Source organism: Pseudomassariella vexata (assembly GCF_002105095.1).
Source record: "Pseudomassariella vexata strain CBS 129021 chromosome Unknown BCR38scaffold_5, whole genome shotgun sequence".
Lineage (NCBI taxonomy): Eukaryota > Fungi > Ascomycota > Sordariomycetes > Amphisphaeriales > Pseudomassariaceae > Pseudomassariella > Pseudomassariella vexata.
This window is the reverse complement of record NW_024467960.1, coordinates 130,236-152,600: the sequence shown is the minus strand read 5'-3', so window position 1 is coordinate 152,600 and position 22,365 is coordinate 130,236. Positions and strand designations below refer to the sequence as shown.

General features: G+C 50.4%; 9 protein-coding genes across 9 annotated transcripts; 5 read left to right on the top strand and 4 right to left on the bottom strand.

Moving 5' to 3' along the window:
* Positions 1-72: 72 nt before the first annotated feature.
* Positions 73-1,178, top strand: BCR38DRAFT_407809 (methyltransferase; the record flags this gene model as incomplete). Its single annotated transcript, XM_040858207.1, has 5 exons — positions 73-423; positions 491-501; positions 574-659; positions 709-809; positions 861-1,178. 5 exons carry the CDS (start codon positions 73-75, stop codon positions 1,176-1,178), a joined length of 867 nt encoding a protein of 288 aa, XP_040716763.1.
* A 284-nt stretch (positions 1,179-1,462) lies between these two features.
* BCR38DRAFT_456505 (uncharacterized protein) lies at positions 1,463-1,837 on the bottom strand (the record flags this gene model as incomplete). The annotated part of the gene is made up of 3 exons (XM_040861920.1): positions 1,463-1,488; positions 1,542-1,655; positions 1,726-1,837. 3 exons carry the CDS (start codon positions 1,835-1,837, stop codon positions 1,463-1,465), a joined length of 252 nt encoding a protein of 83 aa, XP_040716762.1.
* A 123-nt stretch (positions 1,838-1,960) lies between these two features.
* On the top strand, positions 1,961-3,863 carry BCR38DRAFT_428358 (uncharacterized protein). Its single transcript, XM_040859895.1, has one exon. The coding sequence runs from the start codon at positions 2,316-2,318 to the stop codon at positions 3,774-3,776; it is 1,461 nt and encodes a 486-aa protein (XP_040716761.1). The 5' UTR covers positions 1,961-2,315; the 3' UTR covers positions 3,777-3,863.
* A 172-nt stretch (positions 3,864-4,035) lies between these two features.
* On the bottom strand, positions 4,036-5,045 carry BCR38DRAFT_339071 (uncharacterized protein; the record flags this gene model as incomplete). Its single annotated transcript, XM_040855675.1, has 3 exons — positions 4,036-4,165; positions 4,295-4,365; positions 4,467-5,045. The coding sequence occupies 3 exons, from the start codon at positions 5,043-5,045 to the stop codon at positions 4,036-4,038; spliced, it is 780 nt and encodes a 259-aa protein (XP_040716760.1).
* A 469-nt stretch (positions 5,046-5,514) lies between these two features.
* Positions 5,515-7,856, top strand: BCR38DRAFT_340556 (mitochondrial distribution and morphology protein-domain-containing protein; the record flags this gene model as incomplete). Its single annotated transcript, XM_040855799.1, has 2 exons — positions 5,515-6,355; positions 6,403-7,856. The coding sequence occupies 2 exons, from the start codon at positions 5,515-5,517 to the stop codon at positions 7,854-7,856; spliced, it is 2,295 nt and encodes a 764-aa protein (XP_040716759.1).
* A 1,029-nt stretch (positions 7,857-8,885) lies between these two features.
* Positions 8,886-10,036, bottom strand: BCR38DRAFT_456502 (eukaryotic translation initiation factor 3 subunit J; the record flags this gene model as incomplete). Its single annotated transcript, XM_040861919.1, has 3 exons — positions 8,886-9,578; positions 9,654-9,745; positions 10,015-10,036. The coding sequence occupies 3 exons, from the start codon at positions 10,034-10,036 to the stop codon at positions 8,886-8,888; spliced, it is 807 nt and encodes a 268-aa protein (XP_040716758.1).
* Positions 10,037-11,513: 1,477 nt separating this feature from the next.
* On the top strand, positions 11,514-12,685 carry BCR38DRAFT_339340 (alternative oxidase; the record flags this gene model as incomplete). Its single annotated transcript, XM_040855696.1, has 3 exons — positions 11,514-11,714; positions 11,773-12,203; positions 12,256-12,685. The coding sequence occupies 3 exons, from the start codon at positions 11,514-11,516 to the stop codon at positions 12,683-12,685; spliced, it is 1,062 nt and encodes a 353-aa protein (XP_040716757.1).
* A 3,122-nt stretch (positions 12,686-15,807) lies between these two features.
* On the top strand, positions 15,808-18,001 carry BCR38DRAFT_340283 (uncharacterized protein; the record flags this gene model as incomplete). Its single annotated transcript, XM_040855774.1, has 2 exons — positions 15,808-16,981; positions 17,034-18,001. The coding sequence occupies 2 exons, from the start codon at positions 15,808-15,810 to the stop codon at positions 17,999-18,001; spliced, it is 2,142 nt and encodes a 713-aa protein (XP_040716756.1).
* Positions 18,002-19,950: 1,949 nt separating this feature from the next.
* Positions 19,951-21,351, bottom strand: BCR38DRAFT_511268 (uncharacterized protein; the record flags this gene model as incomplete). Its single annotated transcript, XM_040865032.1, has 1 exon — positions 19,951-21,351. The coding sequence occupies exon 1, from the start codon at positions 21,136-21,138 to the stop codon at positions 19,951-19,953; it is 1,188 nt and encodes a 395-aa protein (XP_040716755.1). The 5' UTR covers positions 21,139-21,351.
* Positions 21,352-22,365: the final 1,014 nt, after the last annotated feature.

The following is a 22,365-nucleotide window of genomic DNA, read 5'->3' as shown; positions in this document are numbered from 1 at the left end:
ACTTAGTGTCTTTTGGAGCTTTTCTTCTTCACGAGATATCACACAAGAGCTGTAAGGACGACCTGCTGGACGATGACGTCCTACAATTTGCCCGCAGTGGCAGTAGAGGGATTCAAGGATGCATCAGCTTACGACACATACCGCCCGTCTTATCCAACGGAAGCGGTTGATCAATTCTTGTCGCACTTGAAGCTCGTGGGATATACCGAATCAAACGTGGTCGAGATCGCTGCGGGAACGGGCAAGTTCACTAAACTACTCGCTCAGCGGACTGAGCGCTTCAACATCAAAGCCATTGAGCCCCATGAGGGGATGAGACAGACTCTCGTCGAGAAGGACCTTCAAGCTGTTGAAGTGATTGATGGCACCGCAGACAATATGCCCGTCAGTGAAGAATGGGGGGATGCTTGCATTGCGGCACAGGTACGTCATTAGTGGCACTGAGCCGACTGGTACCAATGTGAGGATACTTACACAATGAATTTAACAGGCTTTTCACTGGTACGACTTTAATTTCATTCTTGATACGATAGCGGCAGCTAGTGACATCTTCTTATGTTGATTTTATGTCAGGTTCTCCACACCGGAGTCACTGAGAGAAATCCATCGAGCTTTACGCCCAGGCGCCGTGTTTGGTGCTATATGGAACGTGGAAGACTGTGAGTGTCTAAGCCGTAGTTTTGGTTTTTGTGCTAATAAGCCTCGCAGACAACAAGCCTCGCGAATGGGAAGCTTCTACGAAATGGGAGCAGAAACTTAACGACCTTGTCTGGTCGCTTGAAGACGGACAGCCTCGATTCAGACACATGGTTGGCAACCCCCCTCCGACCTGGCTTTCTTGCAATCTAACGGTCGAGTAGAAATGGAGAGGAGTGTTTGATCAAGATTTGCCAAGCAATCCCTTCCAGGTCATAAAGAAGACTATTGCCGATCACTTGCCTACTTTCTCACTGCCCATCGGGGAAGGGTCAGTGAAGTGGACAAACTGGCTCTCGGAGGAAGCGTTGTGGTCCCGTTTCAATACACTGAGCCAAGTTGCGGTTCTGAAGGGCAAAGATAGGGATAATGTAGTAAGGTTATTCAAGGAGGCACTGGCAATGGATGATGTGGAGAGGAACAGAAAGGGCGAGATCGCCTTGCATGGTTTGACGTATTTTGTGTGGACCGATAGGCTATAGTGTGGACCGATAGGCTATAGACCACCACACAGAATGCAGTACATGAAACCCCACGCCGAAGGACTCCCACAGCCATCGCATTCAGATGGAAAGTAGCTTACTGCCTCAAATGACTTCCGCCTTCCCTTTTCTGTCTGGTTGCTCGTACCCTGCACGATATCTGATGGTTGTAACCACCTGGCTTCCTGAACTCTTGATCAAACCGACGTAGCCCAAAGACGTAGCTTGTGACTGAAGGGCCCCCAACCCCAAACACAACTTCATCATTTCGGGGTGTCTCACAATCATGAGTCGGCTGAGATGTACATGACTGAAACAACTGTGAGAATGGCTTAGACATAGACAATTTCGTCCTCCACTCACCGTTGTTTCCTCGCACAAACGCATCTCCATACGTCCTGCGCTTTACCCCATCGACATATTCCTCCGTCTTTTCCAAGGCAATATTCATGTAGCCATCAACAGATTGCAGTTCTCCTGAGTTGGTAGGTCAGTTGTTTGTTCCAGTTTCAGCCTGCCAGAAAGCAAGATATGCAATTTCGCTGACCCTTATAAACAACGCCCGAATTGAGCTTGACTGTGACTGGATTTCCGATGATCTCAGCCAGGAATCCCGAGGGATCTCTTCCTTCACCTTGAGAAGCAGTTCCGTTCTCCATATTTGAAGTTATCTGAAAACGATGTTGTAGGACGCTTAAGCTGGTGAACAAAGAAAGTAGGACTGTGGAAGCAAGGTGCGTGGGTGATTCCCTAGCCGGGTCCGTTTTTCTGATGTACGAGTGAAGGTACGAGGTACACACAATAGTGGAGCAGCTGCCCCCAAGAGATAATTAATCAGATGCACGTGGGGTCGCGACTTCCGCATCGCCAGAAACTGATAGCAATCGGTATTTTCGCGTCTTTTGGTGCATTAAGAGCCTCGGGGTCCGGCAACGTCGAGATTCATTCGAGCCAAAGTCTGGGAATGCTTTCACGTACCGCTTCACCTTCGAGTCACTTTGATGCCCTTTGAACAAAAGCATGCTAATTCGCTACCTGAAGTTGTCTTGACAAAGTTGCGACAACGCTGCCGCTGTTATATTTTTATATCGAACTCTTCACTGTAACCTCATTGCGCTTCCTTCAATCGCATCCATAATGTCCACCCCGACGTCTTCTTCAACTTCAGCGCCAAAGGAGAGGAAACTTCCTTTTAAGCGCACTGCTAAGCGCAGGTCAGGAGAGGCGTCGCCATTCGACACTATTGCCGACAAGCCCAAGGACGAAGACGATGGCCTCACGCTCTTCAAGCGCTCCGGCAGCTTCTTCGAGCAGCAGAAAAAACAAGCCGCCGAGAAGGCTGCGCAAGCAGAGAGAGCACGCTTAACGAGAGTAGCAGAGGAGGAGCAAGGGGACGAACCAGATGTTGAGACGCAACCAAGAAGGGAATCAGGAGACTTCAAGCCGTTTTCTGGCAAGAAGAAACAGGAAAATAGCCATGGTGACTCGAAGCGCCAACGCCTCTTCTCATCCTCTGATGAAGAGCCCTACATTCAATCCACATCACCAAAATTGACACGCAAATCATCGACTTCCACTCCCCGAAAACCCACGCAACGTACCTCCTACGCTACTCGCTCAATGACGACGATGGCGAAGGTCCCACGCAATGCTCACATAATTTCTCTCGACAGCAGTGATGATGACGACGGCTCCAAGTCGCAGGCAAGTACGAGTGCCGTCAAAGGCAAGGAGAAGATGCGGGTCGAGATGGCGCAAAAGGATCGGGAAGCGCCTGTCGATGACGACGTTAGAGACCCTTTCGAGCTTGAAGAAGAGCCTTCCGAAGAAAGGGAAGAAATAGAAAGATACGTCCGCGAGGCACAAGAGCGCGTTGCTGCTGCCCATGCGGAGCAGTTGGCTTTACAAGCCAACCCCGACGCGCGCCCAACCGACGTTGTCGTTCAGGCCTTACTCATTCCTCGTCTGCCGGGCATACAACCCATCAAAATCCAAATCAAGACAAGCCAGAAGCTGAGTATAGTAAAGGAGTCATGGATTGCGAAGCAGTTAAAAAAAGGGGAGGTGGACTTACCCATCTCCGTCTTGCAGTCCGTGTTTCTCACTTGGAAAAGAAGAAAGCTGTACGACCACACCACCATCGCAAGTTTGGGTCTCAAACCAGACCGTGAAGGGAACTTTTTCCCTTCCTGGGAAAGCGGCAAGGAAGGCTTCAAAGACCCAAAACAACTCATGATAGAGATATGGACGCCCGAGTTGTTCGACGCCTGGGAGCTTGAAACAGAGAATAAGAGGAAGCGTGCCCTAGGAGAAATGGACGACGATGTAGAGGTCGGGGACGATGCAGAGCCAGAACCAGTCAAGAAAGTGTCCACCATCAAGCTGGTGTTGAAATCCAAGGACATGGGTGAACAAAAACTGAGCGTTCCTCCAGATGTCACGATTCATACTATTATGAGAGCCTTCCAACGGATGCAAAAGGTTCCAGAAGGCAAGGAAATCCAACTACACTTTGAAGGTGAGCTCTTGGAACCCAACGTGACAGCTGAAGAAGCTGGCATAGAGGACATGTGTCAATTGGAAGTCTATGTCCTGTGAGGCGACAAGGGGTAGCAGTTGAAAGGAATTGTCGGAGAACTGGTCTCCGAAACACGAGCTTGATGAATGATGATGGAGTAGCGAAAGGTTTCACTATGTAGTCTTGATACCCCCTAGGTGCTGAATACTAGGTTTTGGCTCCGAGATGCCGTATCTCTCATCGTCTTTATATACGACCCATTCCACTTAACTCCATATCACTGAACGCCTGGCCATGATCCCAAATGAACCCATTTTCCCCCTTCCATCCATGCGCCCTCTAGAATCTCTCCTTCATCCTTGCGGCAACGGTTCTCAGTCCATTGTAGACCTTGCCTGGTTGCTTACCTAGGATCAAGCTCACCACTGCCGATCGCGCAATGTGGATGTTCTTGAAACCACCAAGAATACTACACAAATATGAGTAAGTAAAGGCTTCTATTTTGTACGTTGGGTAAAGCCCTGTCTTAATTATGGAGCTGACATAGGCAGACCCTGCCTTTATGGGATCGGGAATGGAGTGCTGAGGGTGTACATACTGGATGGTTGATCCTGCAACCACAATTCTGGTTCTCGAGGCATTCTCAATCGCGAATTTCGTCTTTCCATCCTACACAACCAGAGAGGTTAGCAAGAAGCCCAGTAAATGCTGTGGCAGTCCCCTAGTTTGCGCTGGTACCAATGACCAAAGACCGAACGGTCACTACGTACCTTTCCCGCAATTCGCCCAATGGCTCTGGCCTGGTGATCGGGGCCCAGCGTCTTCACATCCTTGATCTCAAATGTTGAAATGTAGAGATCATCCAGACGCAGTAACGCAATGCTGTCCTCAACATCGAATCCAAGCACGAAAGCCCGCACGAAGTCCTCGCCCTTCTGGACTGCTCCCGTGTCCGTTGTGTGCTGGCTCGTTCGCAGCTCGACCGCCTTTGTCTTTACGTTCATTCGCACGGCCAACTTGAGGTGGTTCACGAGAGGCTCATAAATCTTGGGCCAATGCGCCTTCAGGGGCGACATGCGGTTGGGAGGTATCGGGATTTTCCTCCGCTCGATTCTGGCGATTTTCTCGACGTCTTTGGCGGGCGCAAAGCTCGGTCGGTCTTCCTCGTCTACATCCATCTGTGACTCTGGCGCTGCAACAGGTTGCAGTATATCACTCTCTGTGACGTTCATGGCGTTCAGGTCTGCGGTGTTTAGTAGCACGTCTTCATCGTTGTCGCCTTGGGGGAGAGGGATGTTGAATGGCGCCGCATCCTCGAGGGGCTTCTTAAGAGCAGTCGGAGCCGGCATGATAGCTTGTTTGTTTGGCGCAAGTCGAGACTGTGTGGTCTTGGGAATGTGGGGGATCTGTGGCAAGAAGAGAACGATAAATTCTGGGAGTTGCTGGGCGGTCTGGTGAGTTGGGCCGTTCATCAGGACCTTTAATTTTTCTGATAGTCGCAAAATCCACCCACACTGAGCCGCTTTGTGAGAGACCCCCACCTTCTTTTGTGTTATCGATAAGGCACACGCCACTTGCAGGGGTCCCCGTTGGAGACTTTGTTAGCGCCTCGTCATTATGCCCATGATAACCAATAGCGAGATTTTATTGCTTTGAATTGCTCAACCTTGCTTCAATGCTTCTCACAAGCAGAGCCATGTTCTTCACGACTGAGCTGCTCTGTTTTTATAAAACTGGTGATACATAGATCGGTGAACTTGTTCAGAGAAATTTTGACTTCTTGTTTCGCTATTCATCCTGGCACCATGAAAGCCGACGATGTCATCTTCAGCTAGGTCATCGCTCTTGGGGCAGCACGGATGGCGATCGTTCTACGAGACTGTGGACTTCCTTGCCTCGAGGCTTCCGCCAAGACAAACCACCTCGAATCGCCTTGGGCTGAATCAGTCAAGCCCCTATTCGACCTCCTCGATACTCACTCTCAGAACCCCAAAATCTTCTCCCTGGACGTCTCCGCGACCATCGAGATCCTGCGCTTACTATGCGCGCCGAAGCTTCACATCGGGTGGTCTTCTCCTTGTTGGGATCACTCCAAATCCATCCACAACTAGCAATGTTATAGCTACTTGCGCAGCTGTAGCGGATTCTGCAGCTGTCGCAAATGTCAGCCAGAAGGCGAGCGTGAGCAAGCTAGGCTGGCAAGCATGGCAACGGGGAATTCATACAGGTCGAATGCGAAATGTTGGTCTATCACAGAGGGCAAAGTCCACCAAAGCGGGTGCAGATGCCAGCAAACCATCCTCATCGCAACAGAACACTGAGTCGCCAAAGCCTGCGAATCCTTCAAGCACTGAGACGAAGCCCCCAGAACCCAATCAAACGCCACACTCGGTATCGAACTATTTCCACCTTCCGCATCTACCACACTTACCTCACCGTCCAACGAAAGAAGAGTTCTTGGCTGCCGCAAACGGGTTCATGGAACGACTCAAGGTCCGTTTTAAGTGGTTCTCGATCAGGAGTATGAGACCGTGGAATAATGATGAATGGGGCGCATTTCTATCTTTCTTCCTCTTTGGACATTTGGCGTGGATCTTGCTCGGCACAACTACTTTCATGTCCCTCGTCATTTTCTCCATCAATACGGTTTTCGCGCAAGGTATGTATACATGGCATCACATCTCGACACACGCTAATTATTCCCAGAAACTCTGGGACAGTGGGTTGGAGACTATATGACACAATCAGCTGGGCTGACCATTGTGTTCGAATCTGCCATTGTTCCTAAGTGGAAAGATGGGGTCATTTCTTTCAGGAATGTATTCGTTTCCAGGCGGCCTGGGCAGAGCAAGTCCAGTGTCAGCAAAGGTTCCTCTTCGAGCGCTGCGGCTGTAGCAGCGGCAGAACGCGGAGCTGCCACAGACGTTGCAGCCGAGGTAGATGACGGCAACTACACACAGTTCGATGTAACGTTGAATACCGTCAATGTCACACTGTCTTTCGTCAAGTGGTGGAATGGCAAAGGGCTATTAAAAGATGTCGAAGTAAAGGGTGTCAGAGGAGTGATTGACAGGACCTCAGTACAATGGTCCTCAGACAACGTGGATCCATTATCCTACCGACATGAACACCACCCAGGAGATTTTGAGATTGACTCCTTCAAGTTGGAAGACCTGCTGGTCACAGTGCACCAACCGAGTGGATTCCGGCCATTCTCGGTCAGCATCTTCTCATGCGAACTTCCCCAACTACGGAAACAATACATGTTCTATGACTTTCTGTCCGCCACTCACATGTCCGGTTCTTATGATGGCTCGCTCTTCACCATACACCCACGCCAAGTCCACGGGGTCCCAGCTGGGCACGAGCATATTTCAAATGATCTAGGCGAACCAGGCGCTTGGAAGAAGTTTAGCCGGCTTCGGATTGACGGGCTGAAGATTGACCATTTGAACAGGGGCGACGAGGGTCCCTTCGGGTGGATATATGAGGGCAACGTTGACATTGTAGCCGATGTGATGTTCCCTAATGATGACGACGATAGCATTACCAAGGTGGTTTCTGACTTCTACGACCGTCTCGAGGAGGCGGTGACATCAAACCGCTACATTCACCTTCTCGAAAGCAACACCAGGCGATACCGTGGTGATGAAACCACCGCAAATCCATCCACCAGCGTAGAAGCGGTCCGTGCCTCTGAGCATATCCCTGAGGCCACGCTATCGGACAAGAAGTACGTTGATGAGGCCGCCGTACTGTCAACAACTACTTCTACTTCGGACGGAGAGCCACCGCGGTACCTTGTCATGGATCTACGCATTCATCTCAATGATGTGAAAGCTAGTGTCCCGGTCTTCTCATCAAACCTTTCATACGTGAACCAGGCGCTTGTCCGTCCCATCGTCGCGTATATCAACGCGAAAAGGACTTACATCCCGATCAGCTGCCGCATTGTCAAACGCGCGTCGGACTTCGACGGAGCATGGTCGACGTATGACTCCGGTATGATGACTGATTTGTCTGCCGAGGTCTACTCTGCGTTTGCCAATGACGTCGAGGATCAGCAAAGCCGAACCAGGAGGCTAAAGAAAGTTGGCTTCTGGACGCTGAGTCTCGCTGTTCATGCCCTGTTCATGGGCATGGCCGGCAATGTGATATGAAAAACCCGAGAAACGTATCCACGAGACCTTGATTGAAAGGAATGCACGGTACGATGTCAGACAACAACTCATGAATCACGGCCGACTTGCGCAAGGTAGCATTAATGTTGATGCAGAAGGAATACAGAACAGGGCACACCAACACCAGTGTGTCGCGTCATTGTGTTGTTATGATGTCCACGTGTACAAAATGGCCGGATTGGACCGTAACTATGGATGGGATCTAAACCCAAGAATCGGCGTCTTGGGAGGCGTTAAGGTCGATGAAACTGGACAGGCATCTGCGGATCGTCATATGGAAATACCCCTATCTTACACGTGGCACATAGGGATAGGGAAATTTTTGAAGAACGTCGCGATTTTGTGTTGAAAACTTAGCCCCAAGGGATATCATACTAATGTATTAGCACCCATCTTCCCACACTACGCACCACTGGTTCGCAACAGTGTCTACAATGCCAGGAATGCCATCACCACATGATGAGAAATCGCCCACAATAATGAGACTGAAGGACGCTGTGGGCAACGGGTTGATCTTTATGCGTTACATTACCAACAGCCAATGCAGTACGGTTCTACGCGCATCACTACCTATCAGTGCAAGTCAACTACACATCTGTTTTCTATGCCCAACCCAATTCCAATGCCCTATGTCTTCCCGAACTATAGCGATGTGCCCAATATCCACTAATGCATTACCATCTACTCGAGCCAGAGCGCCTGACGATGGACGTCAAGCAGGTTCAACGCTGCCTCGAAGGGCTTAGCTGGTCTTGGCTCCGCAAGTCCTGGCCTGGCACGGGGCGGGGGTAAGGTGTTCCTCTTCTAGGATGACGGATATTAAGCCGGGTGTTGAGTGTAAACTCCACGGACTTGTTGTGTCAGCTCTGGAAGCTGAGGCGGTCCTAGTAGAGGTTGTTGTAGCATGGCGCCGCCATATGAGGTGACGCCGCTGAAGCTTGTTCACATAAAGTCGTCACTGGCCGTATGTCAATACTTGTACTCATGATGAGCTGTCTCCGGTGTTACTTACTCCCCGTAGTCATCATCATAGGTGCCAACGTCAGCTGCGTTGGTCCTGTTAGTAACCAACGTAGCTTTCGTCTTGGCCGCCTTGCTCTTCTTGCCACCCTTCTCAGCAGCCTTCTCTTCCTTCATCTTCTCATTGCTCAAGGCTGTGAGAGTGCTGGCAATCTTCTTAATCTGATCACTGGGAAGATCCTTCGCCAGCCGCTTCGTGAACTCCTGCAGAAAAAGGGTGTAGTGCGCCTTTTTGGCGTTCCCTCCAATAATGGGCACAAGAACATCGCGCATGTTTTCGAACTGCAGCTTAGTATGAGGGTTGAGCAGAGGTAGGGTGGCCAGGTCGACAGTCTTGGTGGGGTCGTTGGGGTCGATAGAGACAGCGGAGCCGACGGTGGTGGCCTTGCGGGAGGAGCTAATGCCAATATTGCCAAAGAGATCGGAAGCGTGTTTCAGGTCGGACTCCATCTCGGATCGCTTGAGGCGCTCGCGGCGCTGCGCTTCAGTCTCATCATCGTTGATCTCACCATCTGCAGCCAGTTGTGCAGCACGCTCGGCGCGCTTCTCCTCGATACGTTGCTTCTTGGACTTCTTCAAGGCAGCGGCCTCGGCTTCTGCCTTGGCCTTGGCTTCGGCAGCCTTCTTTTGCTTCTCGCGCTCAACTTCCGAGTCCTCAGCGGCGTCCCAGGAGTCTAGGACCTAAGACAAGGTCAGCATCACATGAGGTCGTACAGAGATGCTGGGGTGCCGGATATTTCAACGGGTCAAACATACGTCATTGTCGCTTTCTTCTTCATCATCGAACTTGCGGCGCGTAGTACCGACAGGCGGGGAAGATGGAGGGGTTGACGAATCTTCTTCCTCGTCTGGAAAAAAAGAGCGGTCAGCCGAATTCAGACAAAGCCGGGCGGATGCACCTCCAGGTCCGTACTGGCAGGTCGCATCGCGTAGGAGGCCTTCCAGTAAACAGACAGAGACGGAAAGCCAGGCCCCGCTGAGCCCTATTGTTTCTGCTGTTTCCTGTGCTTCTGAGGTCCTCCGTGCGATGCGCTGTGTAAATCCCGTAATATGATGACGGGATGTGGTGAGGGGGCATTCTACCACGGCGTCGCGGCCGGGAGACGAGTTGACTTACCCCACTGCTTTTTGGGAGGCATCTTGTTCGTTTCGTGGGGGTTAGCAGATGTTGGGAATCAAGTTGCGCAATTCAGGTATTGGGAACAAGTTTCGTCGTCTTTGCGACGGGGTTGGAGGTGAAAAAGAGAGTAAAGTGTGCGGAATTTGTAGGCCGCCAAATGTTTGTGGCCCAAAGTCGTTTAGAAATGGGAAATTGAGGGGGATTGGGCATGAGTAGGCCACTTCGTAGGTAGCGTCAGGCACTCAGGGTCAGGGTTAAGGAGGGGCAGTGATGGGCCCCTCCGGCGCAACTGGGATCGCTAAGTACATATGACGTCGCCTGCCGAACAAGTTGTTCGAGACTCAACTTTATACAAAGTATGGAGGATTATTCAGGTCGAGAAGAACACTAAGCTCTTTCGACATTGGTGTCGTATACATGTAAATCTTCCAGATCAGTTGCCCATTTCATGCCAGCTTGCACAACCCTCAAGTGCGATCAATCAGAGACAAATATCTCTGCACTATTTACCTTTGGAGTTAAGGTCCTGACGGTAGTCCGGCTGGCGCCAGCGGAGCATACGAGGCACACAGTATGGAGCTTTCAATATCCCGAGGATCTTAGCGTTCGGGGCTTGGATTATATGTTGTTCGGGCAAGATGGATATTGTTTACAGCTTGAATAGAAGCTCAGTAGTTCTATTACCAATCAATCCACTGCGTATGGCAGGGTGTCATCTTGAACCGAACAATCCCAAGTTGCAAGGGAAAGCGCGACCCTGTGGACTCCACGGTATCCACGCACGAATCTCCAGCTGCTTATTGATATTCCTTTGCAGACATCTAGGTTAGATGTGCCACCGAACTTTTAATCACCGAGTCCCCGTGTCACCAAATCCATGACCCTGACAATTCGGTGTTACATTCAGCGATTTGAGTCTTCACCTTCGGCGGTCAGCAGCTCAGCCATTTTCTGACTCAGTCGTCGTTCTGCGAAAACATACCGGAGATGGCGTCTCCTAGATTTCCCGATTTCCCGACCAGCTGACAAGACCAACTTCATTGTTACTACAGTATCTGTGCGGCGTATCCATTCACATGCGAATATTTGCAGCTCATAGGATCGCTGGTCTGTTTCGGGATTTGGTACTTGCCTCATGACCAAGGACAAGGGGCTTGACGCTGATGCCTCTCCTTGAGTTGCCCATTTCAAGGGCGCACAGTAGATAGATACTAAGCACTCAGAATGGGTCGGATGCTAAGACTATCAACACGAACCGTACCGGTTGGTCTTCGTAGTCCGGGCTTTCCTTTCCGCAGCGTCATCAGTATAAGTCATATAATGTGTGTTCCGCCTGAGTCCTAAGGTCATTTCTTTATCTGCAATAGAAAGCCATCTACCTACTCTTACCGAAAAGTAGGCAATTACCTTCCATCTACTCAACTTAACATACACACTTATACCACATTTCACATCAATACCTTATATTTATCTCCCATTACATAGATATATTCCTGATGCTGTCGACTAGCCTCCAGGCAAAGCTTTGCGCGCCAACGAAGCAGGCCTCTCCGCTCTCACGAGCTGTGTTCTCCCTTCTCTACAGCCCTTCGACTCATGGATATTCTCGAGTTGCATGTATAACCATCCAACAGCACAGCTCGAGATCCTTTACGACCACCCAAGACAAGAAGCTTCGCGATTTCTTTCCGATCAAGGTAATCGCATCGCCGGGCCCCTTAATGATGTCTATTTGCTAAGAAACAGTAATTACAGGAAACGGAATCCATCAGGCAGACCTTGCCCGCCTGGCCTCACCATGGTTATACGGAACAGGAGATGCTCAGTGTTGTCCCAGATCATCGCCCCGCGAAGACGGTGGGTGACTGGTTTGCATGGAAAATTATGAGGATCTGTAGATGGGGCATGGACTTGGCTACAGGTCTTCGAGATGAGCAGCAGGTCGACAAGAAGAACCCGACAACCGCCGTAACCACCATCAAACCCCTGACCGAGGCTCAATGGATGATCCGTTTCCTTTTTCTCGAATCGATCGCCGGCGTACCTGGAATGGTGGCGGGAATGCTAAGACATCTCCACAGCATCCGACGCTTGAAGAGAGACAACGGTTGGATCGAGACTCTTCTCGAGGAAAGTTACAATGAGAGAATGCACTTGCTGACATTTCTGAAAATGAGTGAGCCAGGGTATGTTTTCCCAGGTGATCTTCATCTCGATGGTGTGCTGATCGTGAAGCAGACGGTTTATGAAACTCATGATAATTGGCGCTCAAGGAGTATATTTCAACTCTTTGTTCCTCTCCTACCTGATCTCGCCGAAGATTACTCATCGCTTTATCGGGTACCTGGAAGAGGAGGCAGTCCACACTTATACGATGGCGATCAAGCAAATCGATGAGGGCCACTTGCCCAAGTGGTCAGATCCTAATTTCGTCATCCCCGACATTGCCGTCAAGTACTGGCAGATGCCCGAGGAAAAGCGAACAATGAAGGACCTCCTCCTCTACATCCGTGCCGACGAAGCCTGCCATAGAGGTGTCAACCACACACTCAGCAATCTAAACCAAACCGACGATCCCAACCCCTTCGTCAGCGAATATAAGGGCGAACGAAATCCGCCCAGGCCAGCTTCGAAACCCCAAGGATTCGAACGAGAAGAAGTGATTTGAGAAGTGTGGGAAGCAAGGAATCATTCATCAAGATCGATAGACGAGATACCACTGGCGTTGGACTATTGATATTAGGTTTGTTTTGACGGGTTGCACCTAGCGGATGACTCAGAGTTGTCTGGTAACCTACAGAGTTTTGGGGATAGGACAAACAAGAAAATCTCTACTCTTGGGGGAGGGCTCTTGGCGGATGGGTACTTGATTTTCAATTGTTCCTCGACTAGTACTAAAGAATGTCGTGGTCGGTTCCACTTGGACGACCAGTACCAACTTAATGTTCCTTCTCAACATACGCCATAGTCGGCGAGGTACCCCAAGGCGAACGGCATGACAAAAGTATCACATGACGATAGCCACAGGGATGGATTGGATTGGACCAGAAGTGTTTATCGCAGCTGCGGCTTTACCGAAGGTGGAATGGAGGACAGCCATCGAATTACGAGGCATCGACAATGACAGTCCAGTGGGGTACTGCAATTTCGAGCCCAACGGCAATTCGGCAGTAATCATTCTCTCCACGTGGCCCGTAATCCTCGCCCGGGCGCCGAGCGATTACCGGTGCTCAATTCACCGCTCGACGTTCGGTAAAGTTTGCCACGATGACTGAAAAGGGCCTCAAGAACGCGAAGTGTTGGTTGTGGTGGGGTCGGGTACATTTGACTGCTGTGAGTTATTATGACCAACACTCTTGGAGTTCACCGCATCGCAGTATGCGGTTACATCGACCAGAACGGCCTCTTCGAAAGCCTTACGATTTGCCCAAAGTCTGTTCAAGCGCGGCCAGCATCCACAACCTCATAGTTGGTTACGGATTCAATGCGGACTGATGAATTTCGGCAACCCGCTTTCGGCCGCTCTCGGGCTCCGCACAGCGGTCTAGAGCTTGAATTGAAGTTCTGCCCTGGGGTGTCGACACCTGGTAGCAAATCGGGCGGACCGCTGATACTGCCGATCTCTTTTAAGCTTCTAAAGCTGTTGTTACAGCCCTACTGGCAGCCCTGAGTGTACCGTGGTTGCTGGAATTGACTTCTAAGGGTTCCAGACTTGTCGACAACATTGCCCGCACAACATGTTTTGACTTCTGAGCGGACGGAAACCATACATGGTAGGATTTGAGAGCTAGTGTAGAGGCTATTTCTACCATAGCCACATTGACATGTCAGATTGACTTGTATCAGGTCTAAGTATATCGGCTGGTTCTCCACCATGTCCAAATTTGGGATCGCTCTCGATTCTTAGAGGCGGCTCGCTAGAGAAGACGATAACAGGAATATATTTCTGTAGTTGGGGCTTTCCACTAATCCGATATAATTCCGCCCAGACGTAGACAAAAAGGAATCATTGGAACGCAACGTGGCTTCTCATCAAGCTACTCAAGTAGGCGGAATGGTTTTGATTGGTGTTTCAAAACTCCCCAGCATCCAAACCAGCATCCAGACAGGTGTCGGCAGATATATCCAGCGGGCAACAGTGTACCTAAATGCTGACATTAAAAATAGAAATGATTGAGTTGGTGGCACTCTGCGAATACGCATGCCAGGCTTGCCAGACTTCACACTCGGAGCTCTGCTCTGGGACGAGGAGATTGGTTACGCCTGCGACTGGATCCCGGGGGCTCTGGTTTTGGTCGCCGACTCGAACTCCCAATTCAGCATCATTGAAAGCGAAAGTTGGAGCCCCAGGACGACCAGATTACCAGGCTCGTTTGCTCCCGATTTGGGCCTGTGAGGCGGTCGTTTAGCGAGTTGATGCTCATGGAGCTCGTATACGGCCATATCACCTCGTACGACCCTATTTGCTCCATCCCGACAAATGGTGTTTGGCAAGCTGGAATCTTTGTGTCTCGGCGACCCTGAGATTCATCTTATCCGATACGTAGTCCACGAATTATCGCCCTGCAATGCAGTGAGGTGATTAAGGCCAAAAAGGTCGACTCCAGCATGGCATCCAAGTTTAGCGCATATCTCATTTCGGTGTCTCATCAAGCGCCCGCTTCTCCTCTGTGGTGTTTTAGAGACGAGCATGGAAAACTACTTGGGATTTGTCAAATGACAATTACATTCACCCAGAAATACACACACTCAGGTCTCGAAATGCTTGTTACACCAGATCGTTGATATTGTCCCTCACATTTGACGACAACCACCTTTGGCACCGACTAACGCACCGTCCCGTCTTTGCTCAACTGGTGCGCAGCCACCTATGCTCACTGTGGCCGGCTATTGAATCATTCTACCTGGTCGCGCGACGATTTCTGCTCTCGCAATCGTCACATCAGTCGCCCTTCTAGATCGGACACAAAAGGTCATTAGAAGTGTCCCGAAGTCGTCACTGCCACCATTACTTTCACCATTGTCACGGTTGCTACTTACAGTGGAGCGATTTCTTGACGGTTCGTTCCTCCGGGCCGCATCGCGCTCCAGCTCATCGGTGGTCAGGTTCAAGGTTGAGAAGCGCATTTTATTTTAGACACAAGAGACCCACAGTCTACAAAGTACATGCTAGGAGACAGGGTGTCAACGCTATAAAGACAATAACGACTTAGCGCACGCCAAAGCAAGCAACAGCAGGAAACAGCGGTGGATCACATCTTTGCACCGGCAGAGTGTGGCTGTGCGAGTCGAATTGGACGAATCTCCTCAGGCCTGACGTGTTGACCCTCAACCGCCAGCCGCCAACCGGCGGCACACTGGGGACAGTTCGATTTGAGATTCTGGGGTCAGTGAGCAACAAAACGCCCGGACCATCTCTAACAGTGGTACGCCGAGTCCTAGCCGATCGTCGCCTGTCCTTCCTCCAAGTCCCTGCCCCCATCAATCGCTGTCGCAATCGCAATTCTAATCTCCCCTTCGAGGGCGTCACTCATTCCTGCTTCAACTCTTTTTCCTCCACCAAAGTCTCATCAACTTCAGACGGGCAATATCCCTACAAGTGACGTGCACTCCTCATCTGACGCACGTTATACCGCATCACTACGAGGGTTGACGACCAATCCCGCAACGTCTTCAAGGGATTCGACACAGCCCCAGCAGCACTGCCACCGAAACGCCGTGCCTGGGCTGACTTGCAAATCTGCCTCGCGAGACAAAAAGTTGTTCTGTCTTTAGAAACATCTTCAGACCATGGATCAACAAGCTGCACAAGCAGCCCATGCGGCTCGTGGCCGGTCGCCATCTACCGGCCATCAGCCTCACCATATAAGAAATAGTCATTCGCCCTCCCCATCCTACCAGTCCCCGGAATCAAGCAACGTTGGCTTAGGTCTTAACCTCGACAGCACAGCAACAAACATCCCGCACTTCACCCCCAGTGATTTCAGCAACTTCAATAATAACAACAACAATCAGTTCCTTAACACGTCCCAGCCACAGGTCTATCCCAACCAGGGCATAGCCGAAGCCACTTCTTTCGACTCGAACCCGGATTTCACCCAGCCCTACAACCCTCAGAGCCAAGCCGACTTCTCCCAGAACCTGCTGGCTCCCGCATACAACGGCAGTGGCGACTTCTCCCTGTTCCCGCCCACAACCCAAGGCGACCAGTTCAATACCACTCCCCTCTTCGGTGACCTCTCGCAGGCGACCGCGCCCGCCAGCATGACTTCTCCACAGATACACCATTCCCCTACTCCACCGCATCACTTGAAGCCAGACCCGCAACCTGGCTCCGCACACCAGTCGCCGTCCTTCAACCAGCATCAGTTCTCCTCGCCGCCAGGGCGACACTCGAGGAACGCCTCGTTGGGTCCTGAGGCGGCGCTCATGGCTGGGCACGGGGACTGGACACAGGCGCATTTTCAGGGGCATCGCAGAACACCGTCAGAATATTCCGACATGTCGTCGGCTGCGCCCTCGCCACACTTGGTTGGCCAGGAATTTGACGGGGCGCATTCCGACCATGGGAACTCGCCGATGCAGCGACCCCAGGATGGCTTCTATGACAATGTGAACGCCGGCTTCAACAACTTCAGCATCTCAGACCCACAGATGGCGCGTAGCAGCCGAAGCCCGTCGCATAGCCCGGCCATATCACCCCGCATCGTGCCCCAGCAGATGCCCGAGATGGGCCAACCCACACAAAACTACTCGCTCGGTGGGCAGATCCAAGGATATGTCAGCGCGCCAAGCATTAGTTACCCTGTGACGAGCGCAGAAGCGTTCCCGAATCTGCCGCCTGACGGCGGCATGATGGCGCCTCCCTCTATCAATATCGACTTCGCGCCTAACTCGCGCCAGAACACGTTTGAGTCGCAAAAGGTTTCATTGGATCAGTCGTCCCTGACGCCGCCTGACAGAGGTATGTCCGACCTATGCCTAAATTTGAACACAGTTGCTAATATTGCTTACAGGCCGTCAACGAAGTCGACCGCGTGCGTCCACCGATCCGTACAACAGCGGCGGGGCCGGTATATCCAGACCTAACACACCGGGGAGCTTGTCGCCACATCTCGGGGCCGATTTGGCTAACCGACCTGGATCTGAATCTTCTCGATCACTGTCCCCCGGAGACCGGTCAGGCAGCGCCAACGCAGCCTCGAGGCGACGGCAATCCATGTCGGCCGTGCCAAATAACGTCATCGCGTTGAGGCTGGCGGATCCCGAGTACCAGGCGGCGCAAGATAACGGCAATACCAAGAGGGTTCAAAAGCATCCTGCCACCTTCCAATGCACGCTTTGTCCCAAGAGGTTCACTCGAGCGTACAATCTGCGCTCCCATCTGCGCACTCACACGGATGAGCGCCCTTTTGTTTGCACGGTATGTGGAAAGGCGTTTGCTAGACAGCACGATAGGAAACGCCACGAAGGACTGCACTCTGGGGAGAAGAAGTTTGTCTGCAAAGGTGATTTGAAGGCTGTTGGCCAATGGGGCTGTGGCAGACGCTTTGCTCGAGCCGATGCGCTTGGACGACACTTCCGATCTGAAGCGGGCCGGATTTGCATCAAGCCATTATTGGACGAGGAGATGCTTGAGAGGCAACGTCTTTGGAACGAACAGCGGATGGCGCAAAACATGGCGGCTCAGCAACAAGTTATGGGCATGGATCCCAATGTATACCCGCCTATGGATGCCAGCGGCTTCGCTCTGCCAGCTTCTTTGCTAGCTCAATACCCTGCGCTAGCTCAAATGAACTGGCAGGCTCAGGATATGGGCAATGTTGAAGATGAGCTCAGCGGTCGGTCGAGTTATGATGCCTCTGATTATGAAGAAGGCGAGGAAACGGGCTACGTCAGTGGTCCTGGTACCGGTTTTGGCGAAGGAGGGATGCAACAAAATTTCGGAGAGATCGGATACACCAGTGACTATGGCGGTCGCTAAACTGGTGTGGATTACATTCTTCACTTGGCTTTTTTGTGGAAGGCTCATGATATAACGGCCGGTGGGTTTACGCTTGAACAGTGCGGGGACATTGTAGATGCTTGTTTGGATTCGGTGGTGCACGGTTGGGGTTCGTACGACGACGCCGAGGCGGATTTTGTCTTCATTTCTCCATCTAGACGGCATGAGATACCAAGGAGTTTCAAGATTTTATATAGCTGTGAGTTTACTAGGGAACTGGGATACCCAAAGAATCAACAAATTACCTGATACTCGAATGATGACTCTTGACCCCGAATCAAGCGCATCGATGCACGTGACGGAGGCCGTGACCAATCCGAAGATTAAGGGCGCACTTACACAGTCGAGGCCACATCGGAGGCAACTCGTATCCCTCGACATCGTATAGTATGCCATGGTTGATGAACTAAATGGAGTGTGGTGGAAGAATGTTCTCGGGTGAAGATCATGCTCAATTATGAAAATGCCAAGTAACTTATAACCAGGCCCAGAGATCCGGAAACACGCCTCGGAGTGGACTAAGTAGCGTGATTCTTCTCTTGAATTCACGTATGTAAGGAAGTTGCACCTATCTCAGTCACTTATATCTATTGAACATGGGAAATGTTAGATGTGGGAACTTTGGTTCGGTCCAGCCGTGGAGAGGGAGTGACATGCCTCGAGATGTCATCTGAGCCATGTCCATGATGTGCCACAAGCTGGGATATACTCAGAGTGAAGCTATGTCATAACTATTTGATGTATCTTCAGGGCACTAATATTACAGTCAGGTTAGATCATATGTGGTAAGAAGTTCGGCGCCCCTTACACCAATGCAGGTGTTGTGGTATCTTGAGAAGTACTTGTAAATCAGGAACAAAATATAGGATACTTGCGGTTACGATATGCAGAAAGGTAATTATTCGCTTTCCCAAAATTGGTATCAGACGCTATTCTTATATACGGCGTACCTGGTGCCAATAGTTCCACGCGTGTATGGCTAGGACACATTCAACAAGAATGACAGGTATATAATATTGTCCAAGTAAGCTTGGTAAGCCTCTTGGTTTCACACGTAGAAAGAAGAGTGCCGCCCGTCGTTTCTAACCACCTCTTCTACATGGACTTATAACAAAATTATTGTTATCAAACCGTATATATAATACTATTCCCTTCCTGGCAACACGCACTCTATATATTCACAGTATGCTTACTTTTTGTCTTCAAATAACCTTGGCTCTTGGCTAAAACGTCCATGCGTGTTTGATGCAAGGTACTGACTCCTTGAGATCCACGCGTGGATTCCTCCTCTAAGGGCGGATGCATGCTAAGTATTAGGTTATCTCCATGACAACACCCCTTCAATGTAATAGAACGAATTAACAGCGTTGAAGAGTATAAAACTTCATTTATTATGCGAATATTATTATTCTAGATAAAAATTTCTCCCGTCTTTTATCAACGATCTATACCTTCTGCCTCCTCAATTAGAACCTGCCTAACAAACCCTCCTGTGTTACCAGTAGACAAGAAAGGGAACATAGTTCCTGCCCCTATTTCCATCAAAGTCCTTCACAGCCATATACCATATATTTTCCCACACAATTGTAATGGCAAGCAACCCGACCTAGAGATTAGCTCAGTTTACTTGGGTTTTCGTTGATTCCAGATTTGCCGCATGGTATCTCTATGGAGACGCTATAATTTAATCTTATCTTCAGTTGGGCAGAAATAGTGTCACTGCAGCTTGACATTATCATGTTCAGGTACTAAAGTTCACCTGTACTTGATACACGCTTTAATTAGATCTAGAATGTGTATCTCAATTAATATCCTACATTCGGGTAGAGTCTTGACCCCTTGGTTCCGTTGAGCAAGCAAGCTCCACCACGTTCCCCCCTGACCACCTTGCTAGCTCGAACTAGATTGCAGGCGACCATATTGTCACCTCAATGGTGGTAATGGTGCAGGTAGTGGTGACCCGAAGAGTGACCACCCTGGCTCTGACTCTGGGTGCTCAAAGGATAGCCAGCCGGCCACCGTTGTGTCTGTTCAGGCACAGTTATGTATGGACCTCCATAGTTCGCCGCCATCGGCGGTTGCGATCCAATCATGAAAGGCATATAACTGCCGGTGAGCGACGAAGGGTAGGAGTTCGGGTTGTCATATGTCTGACTGCCGTGTATCTGACAAACCGGGCCACATGGAGAATTGCCTTGTGTCGGACCATACGAGCTATGTGAGCCATTGCCGTACATTGTCGCTAGAGTATAGGACGCACGCCACGAATTACTCGACGACGGCGATGGCGTCATCGACCCATGGGACATGGCTGATGGGTCCGCAACGTCCATATCCGGGCTTCCGCTAGCACTCCCCTGCACGAAGCCGTTCCTTTCGTCATGTGAATCCGTCCATGTGGTCCTGAACTGTTCAGGCGTTAATCCATACCTTTGACAGACTTGATTCCGGAAGTTGGCATCCGAGTCGAAGCGTTCCAGCGTCTGTGAGGGGGTCAGATATAGCACTCGTCTCTCTGTTTCTCCGTCATCGTCGTCAGATTCTTGATCTTCATCATCATCAGAGTGTATTGGGGAAAGCTCGCCCTCGAACACAGGGTCGGGTTGGTGTTGTGGTCGGCTCTGCGGGGATGAATGTCGTTGTTCCGAAAATGAATCCCAACCAGAAGACTGTGAAGTACGAGTTTGGCATGCCTTACACTTTGGTGGAAGGTCTTCATCAGGACCCAGAACTCTCCCTGCGTCAACTCTAATGTTGAAGCCGTCCTCTAGCTGCATTTCTTTTAGTTCCACCCTATGACCGCACCGTCTGTGGGTTAATGACTTGCGGCAGACGGGACAGGTCGGATCGCTGCGGCCGCTGCGGTTGAGCCAAGTGTCCAGACATTTGTGGCCAAACATGTGTCCGCATGGAAGACTTGTCCATATCTCTTTCTGATTCTCCTGGTCCAACAACTCGTTCTCCTCCGCTGTCGTGGGCGGTTCCATGATGGCCAACCCCGAGTTGCATATTTGGCACTCGATTTTCAGCTGGGTGTTCCCTCGGAGATCGCCATCTGCGTTGAAAAATTCGAGGACGTTAGGAAGGAAGTTGTCCATGACTTGGCGCACAGCCATTTTGTCAATGGGCGTGGGAGGATTTGTTGGAGGGGGAAAATACAAGAAAAAGGGATATGACCAGTTGTGGATTTTCTCCTCCGGAACTCGAGCTACGATCCACGTGTCGTAAATACCAGCTCCAGTCGTCTCGTTGATCGACAGTTGCCGAAGGAGCTTATGATCTCTGGTTGTCGTTTCTGAATTTCAGCGGAAGTGTCATCAAATTTGGATAGGGCCCTTCTACTTATAATCGTGACTAGGAGATTGATGCCTTGTACTTGATTGACTTGACAGAAAAATGCCGTTTTTACTCGAGTCATCAGTTCCCGGGGCAGCTCTATTGTTCTTTTTGTTCAATATATTACCAAAAAGCCCTCCATCGTAGCGTCGACTATTCAACATACAATGGAATGTAGATAAGTGAATTCTAATTATTTGTCCGATAGAGCAGCCAACGGGGAGGCTCTGCCTTCTCAGATGATGAAGTCTCTTAATGTGACTCTCATATGGTGGAAAACGAAGGTGAATGGAGAGAGATGATTTAGACAAAGAAAACAATCGGCCTGTGTTGTGCTGGCTTCCATCTAGACATGTAGTATCTGGTGTGTCGTTCTCGAGCTCCTGATCGGGAGAGAGATAGAAATAAAAAACCTCAAACAGAGAGTCTACGCCCTGAGCTTATGCCGGGAGCATCGCATCAAGTGAATTGGGTCTTATGACAACTCTGAAACTCACATCCGCGAGAGGAAGACCAGAGATGTCGGCACAGAATATTGTACAAAACCGAGCTATCTGGGAGAACCCGTAACTGCTATATGCATGCGATCTGGCCATTTGTCTCAGGCAAAGGGAGCTTATAGAAGACAGAAAGTTCCAGACAGCTCCCAACAAAAAACTCGAACCCAACCCCCCAACCGCAGCTCTGATTCTAACAATCAACACGAGGAATTACTGCCTCTCCGTAGAATTTACTTGCTCATGATTTCTCTTAAGAGTCCACACTGCTCATCTATTTCCTACATCTAGCCTCGTCGCCCTGTAGTACAAAACTATAAATTAATCCTTTGCAGGATTGCATTCGATTTCACAAAGCCGACGAGTAGACAGTTTGCACTCAAGCAAGCGTCAATTTTAAGATCATACGAATATCGTTACTATATACCTATCACCTAGAGCACGCTCCAAGCTTTGCTATTAGAATAATTGGTCATTGACAATTCGCCCACAGCCGTCTGCCCATCTCGA